Source organism: Syngnathus scovelli, chromosome 12, assembly GCF_024217435.2.
Source record: "Syngnathus scovelli strain Florida chromosome 12, RoL_Ssco_1.2, whole genome shotgun sequence".
NCBI lineage: Eukaryota > Metazoa > Chordata > Actinopteri > Syngnathiformes > Syngnathidae > Syngnathus > Syngnathus scovelli.
The window spans coordinates 1045094-1068021 of record NC_090858.1 but is presented as its reverse complement, the minus strand read 5'-3'; the positions used below and the strand labels follow the sequence as shown (position 1 = coordinate 1068021).

The window sequence follows — 22928 nt, the reverse complement described above, 5'->3', positions numbered from 1 at the left end:
TGTCCCTTCACGCGCCTTTATCGAGCTACTCATCCATTTAATGGCTTCTTACTTACCCTTAACATGCATGTGGAGCGATGCAATACCTTCAACTGCTGCTAAGCAGAACAGCTAATTGACTTTGTCAAAAAGTGTCAAGATGGTCAAGTAACAACAATATTCATTAACCGTTACATGCACTTAAATGCAAGGAACCTGGACATTATTACAATGGCTGTAGTTGGCAATCATCGTATTTTTGTGTCTCTGCTTCTTGCTGTAGTTTTATTTGACATTTTTATCTCCATTTTGAAGAGGCCTAATTGCAATCTGATTGGATTGTGCCACTTGCATCATGTAAAGTCAAGGCAGTCTCAATTGGTTGTGCGCTTACTTCTCTCGGTTGAAAATCATGAACTCCTGCTGCACTGCTTCAAGGCACTCCTGTAGGTAGTCATTCTCCTGCACACACACACACACACACACACACACAATAATAATAAGAGTCCAACACGTGGAGCGCGAGAGCATTAGTGGCATAAATAAACGTCAATGTCAATTTGCATTACGTGATGATGTAACCTGTGAGATCAGGTTAATGATCAGTTCTCCCTCCACAATAAGTCATCAATTGTCTCCTTCAAAATTGGGATGTTTTGCGCAAGACAAAAATAGAAGCTGAAAGCTCTTGAGGCCATGACAACAGCTCTGAAGACTACATTATTTACGCAATTTCCTTACAAATAAGGTTTGACAATTGGGGGAATGTGATACATAATTCTACAGACTTGCTAAATGACTTCATTATTTTGAAGTTGGAATTGTTTTAATCAGGCAGGAAATGACAAAGGAGGAGATAAATGTTGCTCTTAAACTTACTTGAGGATTTAATCATCAAAATTGGTGTCATTTATTGAAGTTTGCAAAGTTGAACGAAGAATACTGGTGGAATAATAATCTTTTTTTTTTTTTTTTACAATGAGGAATAAATTGACATAATTGGACTTACAGATTGTGAATCTTTGCTGTTGTCCCGAGACCGGTTCTTTGCCAGTCTTTTCTTCTTCTTATGAAGGGGACGAGATTCCAAAATCATCTCCTCCAGCTCAAAAGTGGGATCGCAGTGGAGACGACCTTTCTGTATGACCATAGGAGGTATCCAAAGAAGAGATTGAATCAGTTTTGATTTTTTTCATTCAAGTATAGTGTGTGAGTGTGTGAGCGTGTGTGTGTGTGCATGCGCGTGTCGTGTTGCTTGAGACTAACATTTGGAACAAATCCAGCGTCTGTTTTCTTTTCGTAAATGGCGTCCCAGTTGATGTCAGCGAGGTAGGGAGAGGTCTGCATGTCAGACAGGCTGGAGAAACGATGCTCAGGGTTCACTGTAAGTAGCTGGTGGACACACAAATCATTTTTGCTACAGACAGCAGTTTCGGAGGGCAAGAAAAAAATTCAACATTATTATTTATCACACATGCAAATTTAAAATTTTGGTACAGAGTTTCGAAAGCTCATGGGAGTTGTCATTATTTGCGGGCCACATAAAATGAAATGGCCAGCTGGATCTGGCCCCCGGACCTTACGTTTGACACAAATAGGGGGTGGTGTTATTCCAAGCAGTTTTCATTAGCTGATACTGTTCACGTTGTTTCACTTCACGGAAAATATCGGGGGGTAGTTAATGGTGTGTGTGCCATTCATTGGCTTGGACAATAACACGCATGTGATTTTTTGGCCCCTTGTATAGTTCAATATTGTGCAGTTTCCTCCTGCAGGGCAAGATAGATATATGTATCTCACTGGAGACCAGACAGAGTCATCGATTAGCAGCCGAGTGGAAAAGTCCAACACTTCATCCAGAATGTGCACACCAGGAGTGCCAAATCATATCAATCCCTAATCTTAAAATGGCAGAAACAGCTCAAGTAAAAGAATTAAAAATAACAAGTACTCCTGATTCAGTAAGTATTGAACAGATTGAAGCTGACTTGGAAGCATTTTTTTATGCCTCTGATTAGAAAACAAATAAAATAGTGCACAATCAGTCCCTGTGCCTCCACGTGAGATTTCTAGCCTCGTGTCTCTTCTCCCGAGTCGTGAGGGTCTCCGCTCATCCTCCCTCCCTCCCTTGCTCCCTTCCTCCAGCGTTAGCCAAGCCATTTCCCATCGACCTCCCACCCGACCACGACGTGACCTCTGATGTAACCCTTTTATCTGTCTGTTTTGCTCTGCTCTTCCTTTCAGCTTGCCCTTGAATTGATTTTGATTTCATTATGTTTCGATTTAGCAAAGCTTAATGTCTTCCATTTACCCTGTTTATGATAGGGAGGCCTGTACAAAATTAAAATCATAAAAAATATACTCAATCAAAAGGAAACCAAGTTAGATGGTTATAAATAAGAAATATTGTTTGTAGCTGTAATACGATTGTGTTAGCAGAGGATTTTCAACAAGGTGACATAATCCATGACATCTTAACAAAAATAGAGCCTTATGTTTAGAATGTTTCTATTTCGTTGAAGTCAGGCAAGTGCACCACAATACTGTCACTGACAAATCAAATACATGAGCTACCTCCTCCTATAAACTTTAATGAGGTAAAATGACATCATGTAAGGCAAATCCATCTGTAACATAACTAATAGCATCTGATGTCCCCCACTCACCTTCCTCAAGAGAGAAACCAGGTTTTTGGGCCAGGCCGGGCTGTACTGGACACTGACTGTGCTGAAGAGCTGGATTAAAGACTCCAGTGAGTTACTGGCATGAATGTCATAGGGCCTCTGGAAAGAAAGAAAGAAATATGAAAGAAGCATTCAGGAGAAAAAGACTTTCTATCGAAATGCCTAATGATCAAGTGTGAAATTAAACAAGTAGGGATATGAAGCATGGCATAGTAATGTGATTAAAACAGATTTCGGTTGTGGAAAAAAAAAAAAAAAAAATACAAGTTGAGAGTTTGAGTGTAACGCCTTACCCATCCCCGTAGAACTTCGAAAATGGTCACACCTAATGACCACCAGTCTACTTCAAATGCATAGCCCATCCCTCCATTCATGAAAGACTGAAAGATCTCGGGAGCTGAGAGGGGAACACAGTGTACAGATAGTTCACATTTCAAATCGACACACAAGTGCGATGATGAAATCAGCAGACATCTGACTGAGGCACCTTTTACCGCAGCTTCTCGTCGCACAGAGCGACTACATAATCTTTGTGACACATTATTATGATTTGAGTGTTTTATGTCGTCAATCCAACAGTTTGTATCTGCCAATTGTCAGATCTCTATATTTGTAAGGTCCAAGATCGGGGCTCTGAAGTGCTTCCAAAACAAAATCAAGCCATGTATTTAAGGACCTTTTTGTGCAATCATGCTAGAAAAGAAAAGGAAAGGAGCCACCTCTTAACTGGCACATGAAGTTGAAAGCACAAAAGTGTCCAACATGTTTTTGAAAACTGAAGAATAAAGAGGTAGCAAATTCAAAGGCACGAATTCTGATCGAGGTTAATGTTCGCTAGACAGTATGCAAAAAAAAAAGTATGCAAATTGTAAAATAAAGGTGAAGAGTTACTTACCCATATACGGCTTGGTTCCAGCTAAGGCCGTTGCTCGCTCTCCATCCTTTATTATTGTCGCTATGTTGAAGTCTGTCAGATGAGCATGGCCTGAAAGGAAATAATCAGACAATAGTCACTCATTTAGAATCATTCATGAATTATCTAGATGAGCAAAATGACAAAAGGAGAACATCATTAGACATCCTCCCATGGCGCGCTATCCACTCAACATGAAACATCTATACGTATCAGATATTAAAAATCCTTACCTTGCTCATCCAAAAGAATGTTGTCTGGTTTGACGTCTCTAAAGGAACACAAACACAACATCCGTAATAATGACTTCATTCAGAACATAAAGGGGAGGGATGCCATGTCAGTCACGTCATTTTTCATAGCGCAAGTTAAATAGGGAGCACTGGAATGAAATGTGACTGTGAATTAATATGTTGTGTATATGAAAACCTGTGGGAGTTGATTCAAGATCTATGGACAATAAGTGTGAAATACATTTTGCAAGTATGAGCATGACCGTCAGATGACGTTTTCATCCTTCATTAAAAAGAATGCACCAGAAGACCCCACGGACGCTGGTGCTGATTTGTTAGCACATGGCTCAATATTAGTCAAGCATGCATCATATTTTAGCAGTTCTCAGGCAAACCGAATGATGAATGTGGTGTGGGATGCCAAACTAATTATACTATACACACTACTTTGCATAACACAAACATTTGTGGAGCCATTACTCCCAATGTTCTAAGACCCAAATGTTAAAATTGCCCCCCCCCCCAAAAAAAAAAAAAAAAAAATGGAATGGATGCTGTTATGATCTTGCAGACTGGAGGGCCATACATGCATATTCATAGGAGAACTTCTCAAGTTCAGCTACACTAATAACCCTTGTAGCACGATAAAAAAAAAAAAAAAACTCAGGATTTCTTCATCGTTAACCAGAAATTCCTTTAGTGAGAAGAAATCAAGTGAGATAAGATGTTTCTGCATTAAAATCCTGATGGAGACTACACAAGAGGGACTCATCCCTTTGCCTTCTTCACCAAAAGAAGAAATTTTGCCTCCTTGGGCATAGCAGCAGAGGCAGCAGCAGCAGCAGCAGCTGACTGTTGCTAGGAGACCAGAGACCTTCTTCCTTCAGCTAGTGCAGTAAAATAATTGTACGGTATTCTCCTGTCAAAAACTTGCAGGGTGGAACAAAACGGAGAAGCTCGGGGTGGCTATGGTTTGGATTAGGGCTGCGAGAGCAGACTGTGACAAAAAATGCAAAAGGACTTTTCAGGTACTGTCACTATTGGCTCAGTGTGCCACCTATCAACAGTAAATATATATGTATATCCCGATTTTTCTTCAAATGTATATATCGGGCTTAAAAGCTTCTCTTGCAGATGGATCCACACAAGTGTACTGTTGTGTAGCTGCACACTCAGATGGTACACCGCAGCTCCAATGAGTGTTCTGAACAAGGTTCAAACTCTTTTTCTACCTCCCGTGGTTCTAAATCTGGGTCTGCAGGGAACTAGCTCTTTCACCAGCTAACAATTAACGGTGTGCTCAGCATATTTGAAAACAAAGGCTGCAGACTGAATGCCCACCGTGGCTGCATGCGACGAAATGATCTGGTTATCTAACATATAGGGGACCTTTCAATCAAAATGATAAAGGATGGGAATGACATACTGCCTATGAATTATGAGCGAACAATATGACTTTCAGGTTATCTGTTCAGACAGATTCACGAAAACACAGACGTCATTCACACCAACTGTCGATATCATCTCCAACCAAAATAGACATAACAGGAGAAAATAGATTCTGGATTGATACAGTCAGTTGAGGAAAAACAGTTTTGTCCCTGAGCCAAAGTTTCCCTGAAACTGCCTCATCCAGACAACATCATATGATATGAAACATAGCCACAAAATAATAATGGTGCGGCCGTCATTGCATTCTAACTTGACAGTGAAAAATCCCAGGCAGGCTACCGAGATAGCGAGAGCACGTGTTCTCCACCTCTATTGGTCGCTTAAAGCTGGGATTAGTTTCACTCTATGCCTGCCCAACTCAGTTTGCCAGCAGTTGTTTTGAACGTTATCGCCCTTTTCATTCCACTGACGTTCCTGTCAACACATTCTTCCTGGCTGCCATCTGCGACGCTGCACAACGCGAGCGTCGAAAGCTGCTTCTTGCCGATGGAATTCACAAGAACGTATGGAAAATGCAGGGATGAAAACAAGAGGCCAACTTTGTACCTGTGGATGATGTGCTGGCTTTGCAGGTAGTCGAGCGCAAGTGTCATCTCGCAGAGGTAAAGTTTAACGGCATCTTCACTGAACGGGACGCTCTGCTGCAAATGGTAACGAAGGTCTCCTCCGAGCAGGAGATCCACTACCATAAACATGTCCTCCTCATCCTGGAATGAGTACCTGGGGTCGGGTTTACAGATGGAAAGGGAGAAGGACACAGGATGAAGTCACCGCTGTTTTTTTGTTTTTAAGCTGTGCACAAAAAGCAAAGACGCACTCCATGCAATTACAGAAAACATGCATCATTCGCTTAAATTGATTTGTTATATTTTTTTAAAACCCAAAATGAGTTTGTTGGGATGTGTGGATAAAATGCACCTTACATCAATTGACAATACGGCCCCATCTTTGCTTAATGTGACTTCATTGGAAACTGCTTTTGCTCCAAAGTTGACACTTTGGTTTATCAGGCTTACTTAACCATGCACATCAAATTAAAACACAGGCTTTCAGAGAGAGGCTGGGGATTTGAAATGCTTCACGTCATGATTTCTGCTCCATAAACTGACCAATCCATTAAGCACATGGGCGAACAACCTGGATACGACCGAATTCAAGATATCATTTTTCAAACCCTGCAACGGTGAGAAATGGATGCTATTTTATTTGAAATTTAGAGTGAAAATTAATCCAGAGACAAACTGCACATGCCCTTGCTCCAAAGAGAGAGGGGAAAAAACCCCAAACATTTCAAGCAGTGTTTGGTGCCACTTCTGAAAGCCTTTGACTCGTTCTTGACTTTCATGTGATAGGACCGATAATGGCTTGTTCTGCTTTGTGTTGCTACTAAATAATTCAAAATGACATTTCCTACTGCATATAAATGGCTGACCAGTGATACAGAAGCAAAGATGCAAAGATCATCTTCAGTGTTGTCACAGATGGCTGGCCCCAGGATGCACAATGGCTCACTGTCACCTATTTATCACTTCATGGGCACCATCTAACTCACAGGAGCCACTTGACAAGATAACTTCCTCATTATTTAAACACCCCACATTCAACTAGCACATAACATTTGTTTGGAAAATTGCATTGAAAGCAAGTTATTAAAAGTTCCTCAGTCAAGAGCCAATGCATTGAGGGGGAAAAAAAATCCTGTCACCTAATCGCAACTGTAATGATGTTTTTTTTGTGTTTCCTACACAATCAAAGGCTGTTGTGCATGATTGTCAGCAATCCGAGGTGGGAGATGTGTTCAAAAGCAGTAAGAGGGCACTCGGAAACAAGACTGGCCTGCTTTCGTCACACTGACGAAAAGTGGAAGGTTCTGGCAAGAAGGCGACCGGGGAAAGGGCTGAAATAATCAGGCCACAGTGACAAATGAGCACGGGGAGGCAGGGAATGAGGAAGAGAAGAGTTTGGCGCCAAAGAAAAATGACAATTTGCTATCCCGTTGCCTGTGTTTGGTCTGCAAAGTTAAGGCGGCCTACATAACATTGCCGATAGTCTAATTGGAAGTGACTGAATCGTCTTGCAGGTAACTCAGAGGATTTCCCCCACAGTGTGGCTGAGCGCTCTTCCTGCTTTCAAAGCCTGAAAACAAAACAACTAGTGTACACCTGCAGGTGCCCTACTTTTTCCCATTTGTATCACATACGTCCGACAAATACAGCAGTTGTGGAAAAGTAGCAGCGACGTGTCGCCTAAAAGCAGCCATGTAAGTTTCAACCAATTTTCAGGCAGGCAGGCAGGCATTCATGTGGAAATGTCAGCTTGTTATGAAATCTGACTGAGGCTATAAAGGGTTACTTTGTTCCCCAATTGCAAAAAGGACTTGTTTCACCCAAGCCTGAAATCAATATTCCTAATGGAGTCTGAGCAGGACGCAGCACATTTATCCACTACACTCCTCTTGTGCAATTGGATCGTGATGAAGGGGTGAATAAACAAGGGGAAAAACACCATCCTTCTGCACATCACTCACACACACACACACATTCTAAACGCTCTATCAATGGTTCAACGAAGCAAAGGCAACATACTTTGGACGATGATTCTGTCGGGAAAAAAGAACAATGCTGTTTGAGCTACTTGCTGTCGTGCTCAAGGCAACATGCCGTTTTCCAGTAACAAACAATTCTTCAAGGGCCACAGAAGGGCCAAAGGTGACTCTAAACTCTAGGTTTGAAACACGTGAGAGAAAAAAAAAAAAAGAGTCAGTTATGTTCTAATTCTTGGAAAGATCCGACACATGTAGTACATACTATTCAATAGTCACTCCTCCAAGGTAATCCAGTTAACTCGGTCGGTCGGCTGTGTGAGGGACTGACAGAGCAATTATTACAGTGTGTTGTAAAGTCAACATCAGCTCTGCTTAAGGCGGCTGATGGGATTCACAAGGTATCCTTTCAATGATTTGGCTCTGCGGCTACAGATGCCGGTACAAAACACAACTGGATGTCTCCAAGCCAGAATTAACTGCGTGTGGGTCAACGATGGAGGAAAGAGACCCTTGGAGATCCTATGGAGTCGCTATATCCTAAAAATACTAGCCCAGCACTCGTTTCAACAACTCTTCTGTTTGCTCTCTCCATTACTGGAGGAATCATTATTTCCTGTGACAGCTGGCTGGTGTGTTCCTGCAGATGTGTATTTGGCTCTCTCCTGGCACGGTCTCAAGAAAAGCACATCTAAAACCATATCAAGGCTGGAGCTTCTTACATGTTTGCTTTTGAGACGAGCGAGATCCCCAATTCCCCGGCGGCGCTATAGCACATGCATTGAAAATCGCTAAGCAACAGAAATTGCAACACCAAAGGGGTAAGCCTGTGAACATGGGATGTGGCGGATCATTACAAAAAAAAAAAAGGAGCAGATTCAATGCAATGCAAGCAATTGAGCATCTTAATAAATGATCTCTCATCAAACTAGGGCAGAAGTAAGATAACCTTGGAATAAAACACCTCGTTGTTACCTGCCAACATTCAGCGCTTGTGAATGTCAACAAAATACAGCGCACTTCGCAACAGCTGTGCTTGGACTCCATCACGCAGCAGAGGTGCGCTGGCCTCCTGCATCGGAACATTTGACAAGTCCCATTTCATTTTGGTGAGAGCCAGCCAAATACCGCTGAGCTCCAAGCAACAGGAGTCAAGACAGCACTTCAGCTCCATGGCGCTACCTTGAAGGGTGACACCATTTTGCCACTCTCCAAACATCATTTCAATCCTCTCGTTTCGGCAGTAGTCCAATTTTCACGAGTGGGCTGGATTTGCCCAATCGCTCGGCGGCCAGATTTTTGCTTTTACATGCCGAAACTGGGCGCAGAGTGTGAAAAACAAGCAAGAGTCCAAGAAAATGAAAAGCAATTTTTAGCGCATTGACACCCTCAGCAATCACGTAAACATTGTTCACAAGGAGATAACGCCATTGTCGACTTTAGGAGTAATGGGGGGGCTTTGTACATGCTTGTCACCATTATGGATTCAAAACGAGAAAGAAAGTGTCAGATTGTCAGCCGCTCCAAATTCTGTAGGTATGATTGAGTACGAGTAGCAGCAGTAAGCAAAATACCACGGCCGGCACATGGCAAACTAGAACACGGAGGGCTTTGGCAGCCCAACTCTCGTGGTGGGAATTGAAGTATAAAAAAAGCTCATACTGTACACTGATTAAAATGGCTTCATCTCCTCAAGGTGGCTACAAGCATTCACAATTAAACTAAAATGCTCTGTCACTAACTGCATATTATGAGGCCGTCGTGCATGATGTGTGAGAGACAAAATATCCTTGCTGAGTGTCTGCAAAAGATGGATGCACGCAATATCATGCTAGCAATTACAAGAGAGTTAAGTGCTTTGTGCAATATGCCATGAATGCCGTGCCAGGTCCCCAATTACATTTAGAAACGTGTCCCGCTCGGAGATGAGCGTTGAATAATGAAAGCGGCCGCCATTCATTGACTTAGCCAACTCCATCGAGGGAGAAGTCAGGTCATTTCAAAGCACACTTATTACCGAATGTATTTGCATGAGTCCAAAATATCTTTTGTAAATGATCAAAGTTAACCATTGTGATCTTTGTAAATCATTTGCACAAGTTTTTTTTCCCCCCTCCTGGTGCCAAATAAAGTTTTTGCAGGTGCATTCTATCCACAAAGAATGTATTTCAGGTTTTAAGCAAACATGCATCCCACGAGTATCTTTTGGCTAGACAAGCATGCAGACAAGAGACAAAGCATTGCATTGCATTCCACATGAAAAGGGTAAAAACAAGATAGTCACCAGAGATTCACTAAAAAAATATGTTCAATTTCCTGTAGAATCTCAAGCTCTCTAAAGACGTTTCGGACCTCGTCTCTTTCGATACATTGTTGTTTGTTCATGTACTTCATGGCGTACATCTTCTCTGTGTCCCTCTTTTGCACGATGCATACCTGGAATTGAAGTGACACAATGGAGAGAAAAATGGAAAGGTAAGTCATCAATTTCAAGCACAATCACGTAACACAGTATTTGACCAATATAGGGTTGACTTCCTCTTTAAAGACTACGTAGCGAGTGACATCATGGCTTCTTCAGCGCGTACGGGTCACTTTGGGGATGCATATGTTTGTGGACACGCCAGATGGATTGAGGCTGCATTACACATGTCATGTGAACAATCACACACAGAAAAATCCCAAATGTGCATTAAGACCTGCATTCTGAACATCGCCGATCAGTTTATTAGCTTTTTCTTTTGGACAACGATCACCATTACAATACATAGCTCCAGGTCAGCCCTGATCATCTCGCTCATCACGGACCCAGTTTCTCTTTGCCCAAAGCAAGGCCATCTGCACTTCATCGTGCTACGGGGGAGTCTAAATACACCCTTTAAACTCTTGCAAACCAAATGTTGAAGAGCCTTCCTCTTTGACGGTAACTAAAACAAATCTTGAGACATAAGCAATCAACTATTTCTGTTTAAACCATATTCCATGTTAGCGTCATGTACTTTGGATGGAAAGATGTTTCACTGGCTCAAAACAAAACGGTATGCCATTTGGGAGGAAAATCAAGGATTTGGAAATTCAATTTGATCGGCTGTCCATATTCTTATTAACGGGATTAAGGTCAAGGATCGTTATTAGGTCTGAACCTATCGAGCGTGTACCGATATAGCTCTTTCCTGCCCGGAATCATTAAGATTTGGTCAGCGCGGTCAAATGATAAAAGTTCAAAAGGATTTATTCATATATTCATGGAGACTATAAGAAATCCTGTGCATTAAACTGGCTTATTGTGGAGAAGGCAAAATCAATAGTCCAAAAATATACCTACCACTCCAATGTCTTCAAAGCTATTTGCATATAAATGGAGACATTTTCACCTGAACTGGAAACTGTACGAAAAACACATTGAAGCAATTCTCTGTCAAGTCTCGCTTTGGGGACAAAAGAGACCACCGCAGTCATTCAGCAAGAGTTGACTCAAAAGTTCCAATTTGAAACTAACAGCGGTTAAGTTGCTGTTTACTAGTTTTCCCACCTTCATTAACGCAAGGGACATGGGAGAGGGGGAATACTGAAAATCTGTTTTGAGCAGCTGTGTTTACAAACAGGAAGTTGCAGTCCAGGTGGTTGAGCGCTGCTGCTGCTGCTGCCGCTGCTGCTGCTGAAAGGAAAATTGCTTGATTGTTTTTATTCAATCAATAGTGAGCGTAATGTATGGCGCCGAGTGAGATGCTGTCACATTGTTGCCTGTAATCTTTGACCAGCAGCTGCACACAGCACCTGTTTAACTTTCCCAAATAGCTTTTTGGAGGTGGCCAGATAGACAGCCATGTGCACGCACGCACACAAAAACAAATTGATTTCACTCGGGACTGTCTCATCGCTATCCTCAAAGACAGGCGGCCCAAATAGATTCAATTTGACATCATAAAAGCTTCATTAGTCACATTTAATAGTTTTGATCGCTGGAGCATGACAGTAACTTTTCCTTTGTCTTAGGGCATTTATTCCTAATTAGCATGAAGAAAGGAGAATCACACTCATCACAGCAGGTTCCTTCCTAAAATCACAAGTCAGCCATGATGAGCAATTAAACAAATGCTGTGCATTTAAAAATTCATAAAGAAAAAAAAATGGCTATAAAGGAGACAGGAAATAGCTTTAACTTTAAAAAATATATATATTATTTCAAAATAAATCATTTTATTCCATATTTGTTTCCAAATACAACTTTCCTAAGCTGGAAATACCCGTAAACTCCTCAGTTCGGGTTGGTAGCAAATTTACATAATATTCATCGCAATCATTTCTGGCAGATTTATCTGCAATAACAATCAATTGAATAGTGAGAAGCAATATAGGAAGGATTGTGACATAGCAAAGCCATTTTAAATTACCCGTCATCAGATCTGTATATCTACCGAGTATCAGAAAATTACTTTTTTTACACACAAGTCGTATATCGACGCTTTGAAAGCTTCGTGTGGGAGCAGAACATTCATTCAGTAAAGAAGCCCAGCATTATTACAATAGGTTGGAGTTACAAAGTACTACTTTTGTGTCTTGTCTATATCATAATAATGGAGAAATTATTTAATGAGTTCCCTCAAAGGCATTGCCGGCTGGCCGGCCGGCCGGCATTACCATTTGATCTGCTTAGCCAATTCTCGGCGCTGCGCTATAACACAGTGTGAAATATACTGCACGGCGAGAGATGACATCCATCATTCTCCAATTACGTTTGTGGATTGATGTTGGGACAAATATTGCCAGTGAGCAGTACAGTGATCCCTCGCTTCAAAATTTGAAAGATTTGATTGCTTTTTTCCCCACATTTCTGATTCTAATTATAAAATGTTCATCGTGTCCTTTTTTTAAAGGCATCAAGTGACCTGCCTGAAGGCTTGGAAAGCAAATAGAAGAAAAAAAAAAAAAATCTAACAATGGCTTAATCATCTTCTGACCTTTCCAAAGGAACTGGTGTCTTCCGACATGACGAGGTGTTGCTGCTTCTCCCTGTCTCACTTTGTCTCTCCACTCCCACTTATTAAACCTCGACTTCACACCAGGTCCTAATGAGCACTTACTACTACTGGTGAGTGAGTGAGTGGATAGGCGGGATTTGGAAGTATCCACCAGCTGAGCTTTTGCACCACTACTGACCGTCCTTGTCTTAATGCATCAACCTCCCTCTGCTGCCCTTTCTGTGTTTGTTTTCTTTTTCCGTCTGACTCTTGGTATCAAGGAGCTGTCACTAAACTCCTGTCAGTGTCAATGACTGTCACGTCTCCATGTTTTTACTCCCCCTGAGTGCTTCATCTGAAGGCCTTAATGAGCCCTGCGGATGTGAAAGCTGTCTCCAAGTACTGAGGGGGCTGACACACATGGGGGGAAAGGTAGAAGATGGTCGGGCAGGCAATTATCTTTTCAGTGGCGCTGCAAGGCCACTATAGAAGGCGGGCAGGCAGGCGGGCGGGCAAGCGTGTCTTCCAAATGCGCTGGCGTCCAACTTCAACTCCTGTGGCTAGAATCGCCGCAACCTACCAATCATATCTTGTCCAAATGGAGATAAAAAAGGATGAGAGAGGAGGATAGGAAGCCGGAGATTGGAAACAATGAATGTGGACGGACATTTTTTTTTCACCATTTGAAATTGTGAGAGTTACAAAAAAGGAAAAATAACATGAATGTAGGAATGACTGGACTTGGAAAGGAAATACAAGCCCATACTGGACATGCTGTTTTATGGGTTAGGGTTATTTCTTGTCATATTTTATGGAGTCTTTACTCAATAAAACGTATTGATTTTTCGACTGTAGGAGGAACATGTCCTCCTCTGCTGTGATGCTGCTTTTAACTCAACCACCGGACTACACAAATCATATCTTATGATTTATACATGTTTGGAAGACCCCACTTGGGTCTCTCCCTTCGGTGTCAGAAGGAAAGTGACAGCAGCTTGGTGGAACAAAGGAATACATCACATTAACATAATTTTGCATGGTAATGTATTCAGCATTGGGAATGACTTTCCACAAAAGAGAGAGACATATTTTGTTTAGAGACGAGCAAAACGGAATGAATTTGCAAAAACATGCAGAGACCGAGAAGCTTAACAAATATTTGCCACCATATTTACGATTCAAAATGAAGATAAACTACGATAATCTCTCGAGCCCAATTGTGTTGTCGCACACGCAGCATCACGTCTCACCCGGCCGGGTTCTACTTCTTAACACTCGCGCGTTTTTTTTTTTTTTTTTTTTCAACAAAGGTTTATCCTAACATTGTGACGCGCGACCACCAAAATGGACAAAAAGAACTGTTCCAATTTGTTTTTACAACGCAGCTCACACACACACGGGAGTCAAGATGCTTTATTGAGCACAAGCAGACAGTATCGTACTGCTCTGTAATTAAACGTACGTAGATATGGGTCAAAACTCCCAGCAGGTTTGCTGGCATGGGCTGAAAAGCAAATGGACTCTCCTCTAAGTGACTTTTATTAATTAGTCTTTCAAAGTCAGAAAATAATACATCTTGTAAGCTTAATGTAATGGGAAGTCCAATGCAATCAGAAGTTGTCTCGCTTCTTGGCAGAGAAAAGGACTGCGCTGGCCAGCGGGTACACAACCCACGACTATTGGAAATCAACCGTGCACAAAATACCCGGAGTACTTAAAAAGCTTACCTTCCCAAAGCTGCCCTTCCCGATTGCCCGCAATATCTGAAAGTGGTCAAAATTCACTGCAAAAAACAAAGAAAAGGCAATTAATCACGATTAAATTTGGCACAATACAGAGCAATAAACACATTAGCAAGAATGTCAAAGTCCCTGTTATAGCTGGACGGATAAAACGTTAATAATAATAATGTTGGATAATATATAGAGAGACATTTGTGCAATGGAGCTAACAGTAAGACATCATTTAATATTGAAAGTTCAACAGACTGCCTTGAGGATAGCTGAGAGTGATGAAAGAACAAACAGAGAGCATCCATTCATAAAAGACAATCAACAAAGAACACGCTGGCACACATGAGCGTCAGTCACCTTCACTGATATATCCTTCAAGTGTTTATGGAAATTACTTCCAATCATGCATATACTACAAATTGCCTTTATAATTGATGTCTCTCACCAGAGAATGCTAATCAACTCAAGTAAACAGACTAACAAAAAAAAAACAATTGATAGTGTGTACTCTCCTTAAAGGCTAAAATTAGGATAGTACTTGGTTGGGAAAAAACTTACAGATAATAAAAAATAAAATATAAAGTATAATAAAAAAAATACATTATATATATGAAATATATACTATATCATCCGCAAGAAAAATAATATTTTCCTTGGAGGAGCGCTAATAAAACCATGGGAAAGATGATTGGTTTTCCCAGGTTTGGCTTTACACGCTTTACAAAAGACTGACCAGTCCCTGCAGCATGCAGCGTAACAGGATTTCATCTATCAAAGAGAATGTGAAAGAACAACATCTTCCCCTGTTGCCTTAGGAAGCTGCTGACACACCAGGGTGATGTGCTGAGTGGGCACCCGTTGGCGTCTGCAATGGGAGATTGGCTCCTGCTACTGGCAACAAGCCATGTCATGGTGGACATTGGAGAAAAATGAAATCGGAATTAACAAATGTGCATGTAAAATTCCACAAGCTTTGCGTTAAGGAAATATCTTTCAGAAAGCAAAAGTGCTAGTGTGTAATCTATCAATTAAATTTCTACCCACAACATCACATTGTCCATTATGCGGCCTCCAGTTTCACCCTAAGGAAGCTACTTAGTGCAAAAAAAAAAAAAAAAAGAGAATCCTTACATGATCAATAAAGTGGACGAGGTATACAGTTCCTCTGTCAGCTGCTACCCAAGTATTGAGCCGAGCTCGGACGCAACCGAGGACCGCGAAAGGGGCAAAGCGTCGTCTAATGGGGGCAACCTGATATCTTTGATGTGTCGGCGATCCCATTAGGATTAAGAGTAGCGCTGTCATACCGCTTCTGTATATCCGAGGTCCATTTTAACTACAGTACAATGAGTCTTTCTGCATTTTACATTTTCAATGAGGCAATTGTAAAAATAAAAATGGTACATTTTCAATCAGGCAATTACAAAAAGTTTGAACTGAGCATTTCTTCTAAACCCTTAGACATGGATGAAAGAAAAAATAGATACGTTTAACATACATATTTGATAGTGGCCGAGGCATCCCTTGGTGCGGCGCTCTGACGCATTTAATTATCTAAATTGTGTCTCGGCTGCGTCCAAGCATGCACCTTCTTGCCAATAAGCCGCTTGCGAGGGTTCTGTCTGAAAGAAACGGGCGGGCGCATGAATCTTAGCTTGCCTGTTACGTCTCTGATGTGCCAATCTTTGAGGAATGCCGCATAAAGACGCTTACGGAAGGAAGCTCATGTGAAGCCTTTGACTGAAATGCAAACTAACTGTATAGATACTAAGTCGAGTGGAATGTGATCTGACCTCCCCCTGGAATCGATACCTTCCTGTTCTGCCTTTTGAAAATCCACATTTGACTCAAGGGCTACCTTAGCCTCAGCCCACTTAGTATGAGACGTGCATACAATGCAATAAAAGTGAAGCGGAAACACACCGCCTTGTAAGAATGAGGCCGCATTACAGAGGGAAGTTTCTGAGGGATTTCAAGATTCAGCAGACACCCACATTGAGTGTCACGAGTACCAACGAGGATCAACGCAAACACAAAACTAACTGCCTCTGTGTGATAACTTCAGATTTTCTGTGCAGCAGCTAGCCATGTTTAGCAGAGCTGAGATGCGTATCACAAACATGTCAACTTTGAAATTTCATTCGCTGCAGGGATGTTACTGCCCCTTTAAAGATGCTGAAAAAATTCGTACTGCGACCTTCCGCTGATGTTTGATCTTGAATGCATCTTGAATCCTTGGAATACTCGGCTGAATGGTGATGAAGGATATTGTGGCTTCATTGATAGGCAAGCTCCGTTTCTGAGATGCTTCTTATGCAAGACTAAATTTGAATGGAAAAAAAGTGAGAATATTCAAAAATAAAAAATTCAGTGCAACTGTGGCTTAAAAATGACGGTGTTGTGTTTCGTGATGAACCAAAGACATCTCAAATATACTCTAGTGGCCGAAAGCCACTTGTGATGAGTCAGTTTACTTAAATCACTATTACCACGGAGCTGCCAACATCATTTTTTTTTTCTTTGATCACCACTGTAGCATAGTCACTGGGCTCTCTAAACGGCGCTCATAAATATTCATCAGCGTAGCTCGTATCAATGAGGTGCAACAGTTTCAGTAATGGCTCTCAAATGATAATTGGACAAAAATGAGGAGATTCACACGAGGGCTGCGTCAGGGGAAAAACTAACAAAATTTTCAGCACCACGTGAAGAGAAGCAGGCCAGCGCGAAAAGGACTGGAACTTTTCATAGGCAACATGATCAAATAAAAGATTATTAGTTGTGCTTCTGCATTACTGCGTCTCCAATAATCGAATTGGAGGCCCGAGGTTAGCAAGATATGCTTTGGGTAGGAGGCAAATGTGATTACCGACTTACAGCATGTAAACATTGCTCTTACAGCCACCCTGTTATTGCATTTTGGGTAGGAGTACACGCTGATTTACATGATATAATGAAATCATCTCCCACAAATGTAAAGTCCAAAACAAAGCCCTAGGCAAGTGCAACACAAGTGAACTCAAACAAAAGGCCAAGGATGGAGGGAGGGAGGGAGGGAGGGAGGGAGGGAGGGAGGGAGGGAGGGAGGGAGGGAGGGAGGGAGGGAGGGAGGCGGAGCCTGAGACTGGCCGCTCTGCCTTGTCCCTCCGGCAGTGATGTGAAGAGCACAGTCACCTTCTTGCAACCTCGTTTTATATGGAGAGCCACTTTCCAAGAGAAATGCTCCTATTTTGCTGCCAGTGATTCATTAAAATATAGTGGTCCTTTCCAAAAATAATAAAACGAAATTGAAGTCTTGTAATGTTTCAAACAACTTGCCCCAATGTACTGGGAGCAGATTATGTTGGCATTCCTCGTCTATTGCGCCGGAAAAAAAATGTTGAGTGAAAGCATTCTTATTCAGTTCTTGACTCTGGAGTGGGTGGCAGAAGCAGATGTATGCGTTTATCCTCCATCATTGTCAGACGAAAAAAAAAAAAAAACTTAGGCCCATTGGGGACAAATCAGACTGGCTTATTATGTCATCTTCTAAATTCTGCAACAAAGCCTGAACAAGTCAAATGAAGACACAGTGTGGCCAACAAAGCACATAGTCTTGCAAATGTGTAAAAGAAAAAAAAGAAAATACTGTTGACCTAACTGTATATGGCAGTATTTTGAGTTGAGACATACAAATACGCAAGAAAATGATTATTCTAAGCAAGCTGCATTAACCGTGACATGAAAATGATGCAGAAGGAGAAAAAAAAAAAAAGTATAATTGGTCTCTGAGGGCGATCCTGTTTTATGTTGGACTAGCTCCAAACATAAAAGAGTGTACCTAACGAATAGGACGACAATCTCCAGCATTTAGATGTGTCACTCCTGCTGATTTAGTCATTGTTCTCTATTTGCAGCCCAAAATATCCCAACGGTTCAATTCAGGTTCCTCGACAGGAATTCTCATCATTGCTACATTGCTTTTTTTTTTTATCATGAATTTACAGTAGTATTGAAATTGCAGCAGTGGGAATAGATTGGGGATAGCCCAAAAGAAACAATATATTTCCCTGGGAAATAAAAGTGAGCCCAGCAGATGGTTCACCGATGGTTTCCCAAGAGAATTGTAAAATGGCCATTTCGGCAAGAAAAGGCTCGCTTTGGAATATGATTTCTGCCATTTGGTCATTTTGGGTCGTACATACTGTATATCGAACAATTAGTTTGAAAGTGTGCTCAAACACTTTTAATCCCTGGAGTAATTTGACCCCCCCCCAAAAAAGTGACAGACATGTTAAGACCCTTGGGAAGTGTTAGAATTAGTGGGAAAAAATGACCAAATATTTCTAATTGAAATGGTGCGTCAAGCAGGGCGGCTTTTCATTTATTGGATTGTGATTCAACCTTTAAATTGTAAGTTTACATTAAGAACACAGAGTGGAAATTAATTATGAAAAAGCCCTCACTCCCCTGCTTTCTTGTTCACATGCCATTGTTGCTCCAACTAATGCACTTAATGCATTTTCTCAGGAGTGCTATTTCCCATGACAATAAAAGCTTTCTCGTCATATGCTCAAAGGACTTTTCTGATTTTCAGTCATGTTTAGGTTTTTACAAGTTAACCTTTTCCACAGAGAAAAGGTTATGGCCTTTCAACAATGGACTTCTACTTTGCAGTCTCTGAGTAACATTTCAGCATAAAGTGTCAAATTCTTCAACCCAAATTGTCCAACTACATTTTTCCAACTTCAAGTCTTCAATTTTCTTTGACATTGTTCACTTTTGCAAGCACTCTACAACAGTTTGTCTGTTTGTTGTTGCTGTTTACAAAATCATAATTCTGATTGTATTCCTTACATATTGCGCTCCGTCCAATGCTGCTGTTTTTTTGTTCGAGGCCAGTAGCTGGAGGCAGTCCAATAAAAGCAGTGAAAACTGGGAGTTTGTAACACAGATGAAAGCAAGTGGGTGTCTGGGCATTCAGTGCAAGTAATCAGCTATCTCTCTGCAGCTATCTTTATCCTCAACAAAATCTGCTTTCATTGCCTCATACACTTATCCTTGACGGGAAGAGCAGTCACGCACACTTAGACATTCAGGCAGACGCACACGCGCACAAGTGCACAAAACAAGAATGGAGGGAGGCTTATTGTCCACATAAGTGGAAATTTGCCTTTGAGCGAGGAGTCTCAAAAGCACACAACTCAATACTGATACGCACAAGAACAATCACGTGTACATTTCAACAATGGTATCGTCGAAGGTATCAATCCAAAAGCTGCGAGTTGTCATCGTAAAATATTATCTGCACAGGCGATGTTTTAAGTGACATTTTCATGTGCTCTGCTAAGTGACATGATTCATGGCATCAGTATTGGTGGAGCCCTGTCGGTTTGACATTGTCTTGCAAAAAGAAAATCCAAAGAAAAAGAAAGACATCTCCTGTTACAGCTTTGACAGATGTAATTCTTAGAACAGAATAAAAAATATAGAAAATAATGTAAAATAAACTTTAATTTCACTCTAGAATTCTCGGAATGACTTGACCTTGTCTACTTAATTATGTTTGCTCTTTGTGTAACTATTTATGATAATAATGATAAAACCCTTAAGGGGAAATGAAATTGCACAACACATTGTACCAGAGCGCACACAAAGCTCAGAAGAAATACTGCCAGCCCAGTTTTCATTTTTGTAGACCACATGCTCTTCATGAGCTTCATTTCCAAGAAACAGAGCTAAAACGCTGGCAGCCACAGAAGACACCATCAACAACCCTTGACAATGTTCCTTATCAGTGCACTGGATGAAAGACAATCTGCTGCTTCACAAACTGCAAAATCTTCTTCCCTTGTAAAGTTTTCAAGGAGAGCAGACTGGCATTAAGGGTAAATAACTTTCAATGCTTTGTAATTAAAGCAAATGAATTAGAAAGAGCACTCAAGAGACACGACTCTGCCAAAGACTGATTGTTGGCCACGAACCTGCACACACACACACACACGCACAGATAACCTGAGGCTACGGAAAATAATCTGTTCAAAAACAGCGATTTGCGGTGTCATCTCAGGGTGATGATAAATAACAAACATCAGCCTCATGGACAAAATCTCTTCAATCTGATCTGATTTATACAACAGTTGATGCTATGACCCATACTATGTGAATTGGAAAGTAATGGAAGAAGAAGAAAAATAGTGAGTTCTATTATGATTAACTTTGAATGTACACAAGTTAACTTCTTTTTACACTTGAATGGCTGAAATTCAACAATGATCTCTTGGAATTTTTTCAATATGTCGCAGTACTGTCCCACTTTATCACAAGCTTCTTAGAAAATGAGATGATACCAAATTTACAAAGACATTATTGTAGGGATTGCAGTTGTTTGCCAATGACTCAACTTCAGAAAAAGATAATTAGATGCATGGGGCTGTCTGCAGTTTTTTTTTTTTTTTTTTCACATTTCAGGACACTTTTTTTTTAAACTTTCACAACTGTCAGGGGTGTAAAAATATTTCTTCTGAATATTGCCTTACATGATGTGCAAAAAAAAAAAAGATGCTTAAATTGGTTATTCCTTGCAGCCATGGAAGCTGTAGACTACTGGAGGCAACATAACCATATCCCTGCGGTGAAATGACCTCATTTACTCAAGTTGTCCCTTGAACTGCCTTGACCACCGAAGCTCTGTACTTTATCATCAAGATTCAGCAGGGGACTTCAGAGAGAGATTTTCCACACTGACAAGCCATCATGAATTAATATGAATTCCATGCATGACATTAATCTTGCCTTATTAATGCAATTAACTAGTTTCCGTCTCAATGGGTTCATGCCAAGCATGGACATTTTTCAGGTACTGACTTAGTGGGTGCTATGCAATACTTGTCATTGCAGGTACTGAAAGGAAAATGGAAAAAAATATATATTAAGACAAAACAATGGGTGCGCAGTTTGTCTTCCTTCGAAAGAAACTTGGTCAACTCTGCAGGCTGCAGCAACCTCTCAAGCTAATGCTAATTACCTGAAAATCAATGACAGACGATGTAAACCAAATATTGACAAGCATGCACAATGAGTAAAAACTCCAAAAGGAGTGTTATTTGCACTTTGTCATCACTTACCATCTTCCTTTTCGTCAAAAACGGGTCTCTTTGAAGAACTATTGGCTCCCATCCTCTTCTTCCACTTTCCCCAGTGAAACATTGATGCTCAGATAGCATTCCTCGCCTCTTGAAGAGAAACTACACCTCAGTGAGAGACTAAACGCTAAACAGGAAGAAATGGACACATTTCACGCAAACCGAACCCGTTGTTTATTTGATTTTTTTTTTTTTGCATACCGCCCCGGTTACTAATATTATTTGGTCAGAGTGATGCATGTGCAGAGCGAGTTAAAGTCTGTTTGTTTGTTTTCTTAAGAGAAGCAAGCAACGGCGTTGTCGTGAAAATGTGTTCCACGGGCACGATAGGCTTGTCAATCGGTCTCGATGGTGTCCGGTTGTCTTCCGTAGTCCGTGAGAGGAAACCACACGGACTTTAACTCGAGCCTCTCGGGCTCCGAGTGAGAGGTGAGTGAAGCTACTTGTAGTTACCAAATCGGAAGTTGTTCAATTCAGTTTTAAGAATAATATCGTATTTCACGTATTTAAAAACAGATGTTGGATTAGTGTACCCAACATGGGGATTTGTCATCACATTAACATGGTCATGTGAGTTAATATTGATTACATTTGATTAAAAGTTAAAAAGCAAATCTCCTGATACCACAAAAAACTAATACGGGTGTAATTTTGGATTAATATATAATGAAAATGCATGTTTCTAGTCTGAACGTTGCGGTTTTACAGGACTGATAATTGGTCGTAATTACTGCAGAACGTTCCTAAAGATATTTTATGTTGAAACTTCAAACCGGAAGTTGTAGTTGTTCAAGTCTCTTGATGGCTGGACATTGAATGAAAACGACGTAGAACGACTGTCACGTATGACAACCACATGGAAGAGCCCAGTGCTTCTCTTTTTTCTAATAGCACCTCTAAAATGACATTGCTTTCTCCAAGTACTGTGTCACACCTAACTGCTTCCCGGCAAGGTATTCTGTATTTAGCTTTCAGTGATCTTTTCATCCCTTGAAGGAAATCAGATCCATATACTCTCCCAAATGTCATAATTGAATTTGCTGCGAGCGTACATCAGAAATAATAGTTGCATCTGAAATTGGCTTGCACAAGGACGGTAGCTCTGCTTTTACTCTTCTGTGCTGACTGACTACTGACATTTGCCTTTTCTATTAATATCCTACCTTTTAAGTATATACCAAAATAACTATAGCAAGAGAGTAAATACCTATAATTTGATATCTTCATCAAGAAATCATAATGTGCTTTGCCAATTATCCCATTTTCTATTTTAAAAGTTTATGAACAACACATTTTAGCATCAAAAA

The 22928-nt window shown here is 40.9% G+C and overlaps 1 protein-coding gene across 4 annotated transcripts in view; it reads right to left on the bottom strand.

Annotated features, from left to right (window-relative positions):
* Positions 1–22928, bottom strand: part of LOC125978939 (serine/threonine-protein kinase 32C) — a 48884-nt gene that overhangs the window by 3906 nt on the left and 22050 nt on the right. For 2 of the 4 annotated variants that reach the window (XM_049736863.1, XM_049736864.2), the window contains exons 3-12: positions 14492–14547; positions 10088–10239; positions 5808–5981; positions 3810–3847; positions 3559–3648; positions 2957–3060; positions 2646–2762; positions 1246–1371; positions 989–1117; positions 374–441 (exon numbers count right to left, since the gene is read on the bottom strand). In XM_049736863.1, coding sequence (XP_049592820.1) covers positions 374–441; positions 989–1117; positions 1246–1371; positions 2646–2762; positions 2957–3060; positions 3559–3648; positions 3810–3847; positions 5808–5981; positions 10088–10206 — 965 coding nt within the window. In that variant the 5' untranslated portion in view covers positions 10207–10239; positions 14492–14547. Of the gene's footprint in view, positions 1–373; positions 442–988; positions 1118–1245; positions 1372–2645; positions 2763–2956; positions 3061–3558; positions 3649–3809; positions 3848–5807; positions 5982–10087; positions 10240–12764; positions 14048–14491; positions 14548–21603; positions 22779–22928 lie in introns of those variants that run through there. The other 2 variants (XM_049736861.1, XM_049736862.2) reach the window with 2 other exon arrangements.